We start from the raw sequence: 10,008 nt of genomic DNA, 5'->3' as shown, positions 1-10,008 counted from the left end.
GTAGTGCTTTCTTGGGTATAATCCTTTTAGCATCCTTTTGTACGGAACTGTACTTTCTGTGCTTTTTTCCAAACAAAATCAATATGCACAGCAGCCATATTGGGAATGAATTGGGCCCCTTCCTTACTTCCTTCACAGGTGTTACCAATGATACTAATTAAGGCTCTGTTCCATTTAGTTTGGCATAGTGGTCGTCTTATTTTCAAGGACCCCCATAACTCTGAGAGTGTACAAATGGAACCATCATTTGTACACTCTCAGAGTTACACACCCACCACAAGGGGCCATTTGGGAACCAAAATGGAGTTTTCTAGTGAGCCAACATACACGATATCAGCACCTGAGCCTTCATTAGTATCATTGGTAACACCTGTGAATGATTGAAACCTTTATTTCAGGGAAATCCATTGAGACCAATGGTGCCCTGTGTACAAAAAGACATTTTCAACAATGGTTTTACAGAGGACAACAAGGTACATATAAAAATAAAAAGGTTGCAAAAGTTATATATTAAAACCATATATTACACCAAGCATGTGCATAGATCTTCTTCCACAATAAGGTCAGCTAAAAATCTTCTAAAAATAGCAAAAGAGACAAGAGCATCTAACTTCAGTTTTTTTTTTTTGTTTTTTTGAAGGAAGTAAGAAGAGGCCCAATTTCTTTCCAATAGAGGATATGCGCATGCTTAAAGTGAATGGCCCATCGAGTGGCAAATCGAGTGGCAAAGAAACATGCAAAATGAGTTTAACATTGTTTAATGTTGTTTAATGCAATCAGATATGACTTTTCTGTTTGGATGCATGGGCTGTCAAGGCCAGAAAGTATTTTTTTGACACTCAGTAGGCAGCATTCCTGCATACAGGGTCCCCACACATTTTTAGCAATGAATTTCCAAAACTTTTCCAAAACTTTTCCAGAATATGTAGCCCAATTTCCAGGCCTATATAACAATCATTCGGCGCAATAATGTGTCTCTTACTCCTATGTAGAATGCCCAAAGATAGGCAGTGTAGCAAAAATAAAGTTTGAGACATACATTAGGCTGCCGTCACACAGCCCGTTCGGCGAAAAAGTACTTATGTTACATATTATTTCGTGTAATATTATTCATGTTTATGAAAATGTTTTGTTTTAACAAAATCAATAGCCAAAAACAATGCATAGCCAAATATTTTTCCAGGACCCTTGATAAATTCCAGGACCTTTGATGATGTTTGATCAATTTCAAACCTTTTCCAGTACTGGATTTTTTTATTTTTTATTTCAAAATATTTCCAGGAATTTCATGACCGTGGGGACCCTGTGCATAACTTCCGGGTTTGATGATGATGTCACACGCATATCCTCTATACGGCTGCTGTGCATAGAGCCTTTTGAATGAATAAAGTATTCAATCAATCAATCAATCAATCAACCAAAAAACAGAAAAAAAGTGGAACAAAAAAACAAGTGGAACCAACAGCTCATGTCCCGTGTGTGTGAGGTCGGCTTGTTTTTGCCGTCGCACGGTCGGTCCGTCTCCCACACAGGTCCGTGTTGGGAGGCTGTTTCCGGTCTTGTCGGTGTGTGTTGTGTTGTTGTTGGTGGTTAGCATGATGTTGTATCCATCTGCGTCCCGCTGCATGCTTACTGAATGAGATAAAAACACAATAAAAACACTTAATAAAAGCATAAACACAGACACACATGCTCCTCTGATAGCCCGTGTCGTCGCTACAGTCATGGAGACGCAGCTGCAGAGCATCTTTGAAGATGTGGTGGTGAGTTAATGGTTAATTCCTCTGGACTGTTTTAACTGTTAGCATCTCTGATCATCTACTTTTAGATCTACAAGCTCACAAGGCGGCGCCTCCGCGACGCCTTGTGAGCTTGTAGATCTACTAAAAGTACATATAAAAGTACCTTTTTTTGTTGTTTTTATTCTCCCAAGTGAAAGGAATTATGAATGAATGATTCGTGTTTGACTGTATGTTATAATTATGCTGTAGATCATATATATTGATAAGGCTAGTTGGTTTATGAAAGACACAGTTGGTGGGTCCATGCAGGTTGTTATATTCTTTCTTGCATTCTCTGTATAATAATAGTAGTAATATTGTTATTATTGTTGTTATTATTATTGTTATTATTATCATTATTGTATTGATATTATTGTTATTTTTATTGTTGTTATTATTGTTATTAGTATTATTATTGTTATTATTGTTGTTATTATTATTATTATTATTATATTACTGCAAGGAAACTGGAAACTAAATAAGTTTGGGGAGCTTCCCCTCTTGTCGTTGTGTAAATGTAACTTCACCTGTTTACTTTGTGCACACCTCAACAACAACAACAACAACAACAACATATTGTTAACCCCATATTAATACGTAGCCTTGGATCAAGACTATCATAGATGTATTTTATCGATTTTTGACTTTTGAAAGTAAAAGTCAGACTCGATAAAATACATCTATGAAAGTCTTGATCCAAGGCTACGTAATATGGATACTAATAATAATACATATTATTTGTAGTATTTACACTTTTATTGACTGTGCATTTGTGTCCAACCTTATGCACTTAATGTCTAGCCTCATGTACATACTGTACCAACTGGATTATGATAAGAATAAGAATAATAATAATAGCTCAGATTCATATAGTGCTATAGTACAAAAAGTCACTTTACATAAAAGTAAAAACAGATTATGATGATGTTGCAACATGTTTGATTTTTGCCAATCCTCGACATGTTTCTCTTTGCTGTTTGATTTATTTTTCTCCTTGATGTGCCCCCCCCCCCCCCACTACCCGCCCCCCCGTCTTCTTTTCTTAATTCTCATCCTGAAAACAACAAAAACGACGCAGCTCGCACAACGAATTTCACCCACTTCTTTTACACCTGTAAACCTGTGATGTGACAATAAAGCTGATTCTGATTTACTTCTTTCCTCTTTCCTCTCCCTCCAGAAAACGGAGATGACTGAAGAGGCCTTTGCAGGGTAAGATGACTTAAAATACCGTCTCTGTCTGGTGGAAAACTTACCTCCATACTGTATGTCCAAACTTTTCAGGTTTAACCCATTAATGCCTGAGATTCCGATTCTACAAAATGTCTTCTAAATCCTAACAGTTTTTTGAAAAAAACGTACGTTGCTATGTCAGTGGTTCTGAAACTTTTTCATGTCAAGGACCCCAAAATGTATATCTCTGCTGTCCGGCCGGAACCAGCTAACTCCAAAATGGTAATTGTTCAGGAAATGAAAAACAAAATATAAATTTTTCAGAAAATGAAGAAAACCTTATATTTTTTAAAACAAAGCAATACTGCCTCATCAAACTTGGTATTGTGACTTTATATATTATCAGATACTTGCATGTGTCATTATATTATCACCACTTTACCCAAATCCAGCTCAAGTGGAGTTAGGAGGTTTTGTCCATCATTGAGTGGAGTTAGGAGGTTTTGTCCATCATTGATAAGAACAGCTGACAATGAATCTCAAAGCTCACAACACATCACAACGCATTGTGAGCTTGGAGATCAGCTATATATGGTGTGCGCCATCCTCATATACTAAGTATAGATCAAGCTGAATACTGTACTTAAACAACTTTTATTTTAACATGCATTGGAAACATCCATGGATCTAACTGTTACCACTTTGTTGTTCTACAGTTGAGTACAACAAACAATTCTGCCTCAATACTCAATACTAAATGTATTTAACAAAAGCAATCATGGCACACCAAAAATAAATAAATGGCATATCAATAAAAAAAATACATTCATGAATAATATAATCTGTAGCCTATCAAATCTGTAGCCTACTGCACTAACAATAACAACCACAGTTGCATTTACCTATCCATCAACATTTTGTTATTACACTGTTGTGTGTTGTGTGTTGCCTAAACCTTCCAGTCACTGGGTTGGTGAAAACACCCCGCAAAACGGTGACCAGAGCCGAGAGCAAATGACTGTTCACTTAAAGTCTCTGCTAAAGGTGGAGGGTAAAGCATGAATGCAGTCTGACATGAGGGATATTCAGTCACATCCTGCATATTGGTTTAACGCTGAAATTACACAGTGAAAACAGTCCAAATTTATATCTGACAATTGGTCAAAAAAAGTGTCTGAATTACGTTTTTTTTTAAAATCTGTAGTATTTATATTTGACAATTGGCAAAAACCCTGTATATATAGTATGGAGCAGTGGAGAGCATGAGAGGAGGGGGGAGTTGTTTGTTTTTGACGGACAGTTTGAGGATCCAATGGAGTTGGGAGTTTTCGTCAGAGGCGCTTTTTAATACTTTTCATAGGTTATTATAAAAAAAAACTTTACACAGATGTAAAGGGGGTTCAATAGCATTGATTTATGAAAAAAAAAAAAAAAAACTGAAAATGGAGTTAGGTGGTCCCGGCTGGACACCGACGATATGTATTTGCGATTATCTGAAATAATTGCGATTTGGCGATATATGTAATAATTTTGACAGGCCTAACACGCACGTGCGTACTAGGAGCGGAAATTGGTAGGTACCTGACGATTCAATTCGATTCCGATTCCGAGGGCTGCGATTCAATTAAATTGCGGTTAATGCGATTATTGCGATTCGCGATTAATTTACTTCCATTATCTTTTATTGATAATAAAAACTAATGGGAGAGATGTGTCACTGTCAGCTGGAAGGTTATATTTGCCAACATCAACAATTGCAGAAAACCAACAAGAAAAGTCTTTTTTTGTAAAATAATACTGACTTATAACAAAGGCTTCTCAATATTCTGATAACCAACCAAAATATGGCTGCTGCTCTGTGCAATTAGCGATATGATGAAAAAAAATCTTCGTTTTTTCTTTTTTTTAAAGACAATGTCCGAATCGCGATTAATTTCTTACCACCAGCTCCAATGTATGTAATAATAATAATCATAACGATAATAATACATCTTTAGATATAATGCACTTTATATCCGAAACAAATCTCAAGGTGCTACAGAGTAAAATATTTGAATAAAAACATCACACAACTATATAAATCATATGAATGCATGACCCTAAGCCTAAAGCGTGTGTGTTGTGAGCTTGTAGATCAGCATTTCAGTTGAATGGCGTGGCGTTGTTTGTTGTGTTTCAGCATGTTCATGGACACTCCAGAGGATGAGAGGACTAAACTGATCAGCTGTCTGGGAGCCTTCAGACACTACTGGGGAACACTTCCACAGGTGTACACACACACACACACACACACACACACACACACACACACACACAGACACACACACACACACACACACACACACACACACACACACACACACACACACACACACACACACACACACACACACACACACACACACACACACACACACACACACACACACACACACACCTACCTACCTCTCACCTTTTACTTTATGAAAAGAACAACACTCTGCAATGACATGAGCGAGAGAAGGAATATACGACAAAGTATATGGGGCTTAACCCATTAACTCATTGAGTGCCATTGACGTGTTTCACGTGTTTTACCGCAATGGCGCAACGTGCCAATGACGTGTTTCACGTGTTTTTGAAAAATAAATAAATAAATCAAACTTGAAAAAAAAAATCAGAACCCAAGATATCATTATCTGAAGATTTGCTGCTCCATTCACTCCTTGTTGTATCTCGGCTCATAAGCAATCTTTTTTGTACTATGAATTTTTGGCCCAGACATGCTATTTTTAACATCAGACAATTAACACATTGACTGCCAAGAACGTAGTCCTACGGTCCATTAAATCCAACTGTTAAGTGCCGAGACCGTAGTGCTACGGTCCGGGTGCTTTTTCCTTTTTTTCGAAAACATTTTTTTTTTTCAAATTTCTACACAGACCATTTTCAGTGTAACACCACCGGAACGTAACTATTTGCGATCCGGTTTTGCCGTTCCCGTCGGCCTCCATTCTAAAGCGCACACAAAAACGCCATTTTCTCCCTTGTAGTTTTTTCTCCTCGGTCATCACTGTTTAACATAAACCGTTCTAACTACAACATGGCTGCCCCGTTTGACACGTGGTCTGCACTAGTACACACAGGGACATGTGCACGATGTTTACAAACAGTGCATCGCGCATTCTAAAGGATTTTAACGGGGTCTATGGCGACGTGAAAAAAACAAAAAACAACAATAAAACCTTGGCACTGGTGAGTACATTATGAGATTAACCTTTGGCAGTGGATGTGTTAATGTCAACAAGGTTGAGATGACCTCGTTGACATTTGTGAAACCACACAGTGCAACCCTCAGTGATTAGCACCCATCAGGGGATCGATTATACTGGAGATAAAAATTCTGTGACTACTTGTCTAAGATAAATGTAAAAATCTCTGGCACTGGGACCACATAGCCAGAAATAATTAGTTAAATAAAGAGTTAAAACCGGGAACACATCTGTGTAACCACATGAGATCTACAAGCTCATAGTGCGGCACCGAGTGCCATGCTATCAGCTTGTAGATCTGCATTTTTGAAAAATGGTGAACATTTGTGCAGTTTTGCATGCAGATGCAGTTGCTGTTGAACATCCAGCGATGTGATTTGTCACAATAGCCACGATTCACCAATTGACTTGACTTCTTGTGTCCCTCGCCCCCCCCCCAGGACTCCCATGACCAGTGTGTCCAGTGGATAGTCCGGTTCATTCACAGCCAGCACAGCCCCAAACGCATCTCCTTCCTCTACGACTGTCTGGCCATGGCTGTCGAGACCAGCCTGCTGACCCCCAGGTACACACATGCACGCATGCACACACACACACACACACACACACACACACACACACACACACACACACACACACACACACACACACACACACACACACACACACACACACACATAACACATCAGCCGTACTAGTATCGGGACACAGCAGAGCAAGGAAGAGAACTACTACTGGCAGTCAGTGGTGGAAAGTAACTAAGTACATTTACTGAAGTACTGTACTTAAGTACAATTTTGAGGTATTTGTACTTTATTGAGTATTTCCAATTTCCAATACTTTTACTTCTACTCCACTACATCTCAGAGGCAAATATTATACTTTTACTCCACTACATTTACTTGAAAACGTTAGTTACTAGTTACTTTTCAGATATAAACTATGATATAATGAAAGTCATACATTAACCACTTTAGCCCTATTTTATACCTAGGCTATTTTCAAATATTTAGTACTTTTACTTTTGGTACTTTAAGTACATTTTGATGCCAATACTTTTTAATTCTGGACTTTTACTTGTAACTGAGTATTTTTATATTGCAGTATTGGTACTTTTACTTAAGTAAAGAATTTGAGTACTTTTTCCACCACTGCTGGCAGTAGAAATGGAAGTGCAGGAAGGTGGGGTCTCAAGCTCAATGCCAAGAAAACAAAAGTAATGGCATCAAAGATGGAGGACTCTGAGGACTTCAAATATCTCGGTGCCGCCTGGACTGCTTCGACAGAGGAGGGTCTGGAGGGCACTTGCCTTGGAAAGCCTTTCATGTGATGTGAATGAGGAGTGTGGAAATCCGACATGGGAGATTTATGTTCGTGGCTAACAGTGCTGTACGGGGGCTGAGACATGGACACTCCACAGTACAGCAGGAAAAAAAATGTCCTGGATGGAGTCTACACAAGAATGGCACATCAGAAACGTGGACCACTACGGGGGGGCCTCCCACGACCACGGGTCACAGACAAGGTCAGAGAGAGAAGGATGAGGGCTGGCAGGTCACTGTGTCAGGCACCCTGAACTGGGGGCGAGCAAACTGACACTGTGGGAGAAATGGCGAAAAGTTGTGCAAATCTTTGAATATGGGGGGGTCCCTGGAACAACATATTTTGAGATATGGGGGGGGGGGGGGGGGGGGTCCGTGGCCAAATACATATCATTTTGGGTGGTCCTTGACATGAAAAAGTTTTGAGAACCACTGATTATAAAAAACATATAGGCCTATATTCAAAGATTTGCACAAACTTTCACGATAAAAAACTAAAAAAATAGCAGATCTACAAGCTCATAGTGCGGCACTCAGTGCCACGCTATGAGCTTGTAGATCTGCTATTTTTGTGGGAGCCAACCCAAAGCACCGGCCAGGAGGGTAAAGTAGCACCCCACCTGCATGGACGTACTGTAGACACACGTCTGCAAGTACGAGTGACAGCGGAGCTAACAACACCGCAGAGCTCAAGACTCTGATGCTAGACGTGAGGGTGTGGACTGTGGAGGGCAGCGACTCAGGAGTCCCGAGTTGGTGTTGACTAGTACCGCGCTCTCGTGTCGCATGACATTACATTGCGTCATTTAACTTTTTTTGCCTATTCTTGTATTAATCTTTGTTGACGTGATGTTTAATCGGATCAATGTCTTGTTTTTTTGTTCTGATCGATGTTGGTGTGTGCGTGTGTTCCCGTAGGATGGTGTGTGTGGCGCTGATCAGCTCAGACAGTTTGGAGTGGGACAGGACTCAGCTGTGGGCGCTGACGTTTAAGCTCATCCGCAAGATCATCGGAGGAGTGGACTATAAGGTCTCTCTCTCTGTCTCTGTCTCTGTCAGTCTCTGTCTGTCTCTCAGTCTCTCCACACCCACCCAATCCCACCCAATCTTTTCAAATGGAGGGGGTCAGTGGTGGAAAAAGTACTCAAATGTTTTACTTAAGTAAAAGTATCAATACTTCAATGCAGAAATAGTCTGTTACAAGTAAAAGTCCGGAATTCAAAATTTACGTGAGTAAAAGTACAAAATTATTGGTATCAAAATGTACTTAAGGTACCAAAAGTAGAAAGTATTCATTATACAGAATGACCCATTTCACAAGTTCTCAAATAGCAGATCTACAAGCTCACAGTGTGTCGCGATGCGACTCATTGTGAGCTTTTAGATCGGCTATTTTCAAATGAAGTGGTTAATGTATGTTTTGTAATAATAATAATCAAAATAAGTAAAAGTACAATATTATTTAAAGTATCAATTATTTATATTAGTGGAGTAGAAGTAAAAGTATTGACAATTGGAAATACTCCAGTGAAGTAAAAGTACCTCAAAATGTTACTTAAGTACAGTACTTGAGTAAATGTACTTAGCTACTTTCCACCACCAAACTAATGAATTTGTGTGTGTGTGTGTGTGTGTGTGTGTGTGTCTGCATCTTAGGGTGTCCGAGACCTACTGAAGACCTTCCTGGATAAGATTCAGACCATTCCTACTACAGTTAGCTCAGCTGTGGTGCAACAGCTGCTAGCCGCCAGAGAGGTGACGTCTGTCATAATTCAATGCATTCAGAAAAATAATTCGAATTTGTGCCAACAGGCATACTGAATAATCGTGTGCGTGCGTGTGTGTGTGTGTAGGTGGTGGAATATATCCTTGACAGGAATGCATGTCTCCTGCCAGCTTATTTTGCTGTCACAGAGATCCGAAAATTCTATCCCGAGGGACAGCTATCGCACTGGGTAGGTATATATGTGTGTGTGTCGGTGTGTGTCGGTGTGTGTGTATGACTGTGTTTATGTCTAACTTTCTCTTTCTCTCTCTTTGTCTCTGTCTCTCTCTGTCTCTTTCTCATAGCTTCTTGGCAGTTTAATAGCAGACTTCGTGGACAGTTTTCGACCCACAGCCAGAATCAACTCTATCTGTGGTAAGAGGAATACAACAGCAGTGGTGCTGGCTGGCTGCTAGTGTGTTGGATATCGTCACTGTCGAGGCAGAAACCTCTTGGCTCCATTTTTAAACTTTTTGTGTTTTTTCGTAAATTAATGCCCTACTCAGTAGCAGATCCACAAGCTCAAAACGCGGCTCGAAGCGACGCGTTTTGAGCTTGTAGATCTGCTACTTTTGATGCTTTTAGCCAGATCCTCTGATCGGTTATTTCTGGTTTTAGGGTCAAACTGATGAACGAATGCTGATGATGTCACAATAACAGTAATGCAAACGTACGTGTGTGTGTGTGTGTGTGTGTGTGTGTGTGTGTGTGTGTGT

The 10,008-nt window shown here is 39.7% G+C and overlaps 2 protein-coding genes across 2 annotated transcripts in view; one reads left to right on the top strand and one right to left on the bottom strand.

Moving 5' to 3' along the window:
* The window catches only part of LOC311062531 (C-C motif chemokine 4-like), a 405,685-nt gene that overhangs the window by 372,255 nt on the left and 23,422 nt on the right, over positions 1–10,008 (bottom strand). The gene's annotated exons all lie outside the window — the stretch shown is intronic.
* med23 (mediator complex subunit 23) overlaps positions 1,567–10,008 on the top strand; it is a 46,758-nt gene continuing 38,316 nt past the window's right edge. Inside the window, exons 1-8 of the mRNA XM_084081543.1 lie at positions 1,567–1,763; positions 2,962–2,993; positions 5,134–5,221; positions 6,646–6,770; positions 8,446–8,557; positions 9,184–9,282; positions 9,381–9,482; positions 9,598–9,667. Of these exons, the coding sequence (XP_083937669.1) occupies positions 1,725–1,763; positions 2,962–2,993; positions 5,134–5,221; positions 6,646–6,770; positions 8,446–8,557; positions 9,184–9,282; positions 9,381–9,482; positions 9,598–9,667 (667 nt within the window). The 5' untranslated portion in view covers positions 1,567–1,724. The remainder of the gene's footprint in view (positions 1,764–2,961; positions 2,994–5,133; positions 5,222–6,645; positions 6,771–8,445; positions 8,558–9,183; positions 9,283–9,380; positions 9,483–9,597; positions 9,668–10,008) is intronic.

The sequence above is a fragment of the Gymnoscopelus microlampas genome (assembly GCF_963454915.1).
Source record: "Gymnoscopelus microlampas genome assembly, chromosome: 16".
NCBI classification, from domain to species: Eukaryota; Metazoa; Chordata; class Actinopteri; order Myctophiformes; family Myctophidae; genus Gymnoscopelus; species Gymnoscopelus microlampas.
The sequence above is the reverse complement of the archived record's forward strand: the minus strand, read 5'-3'. Positions and strand labels throughout refer to the sequence as shown.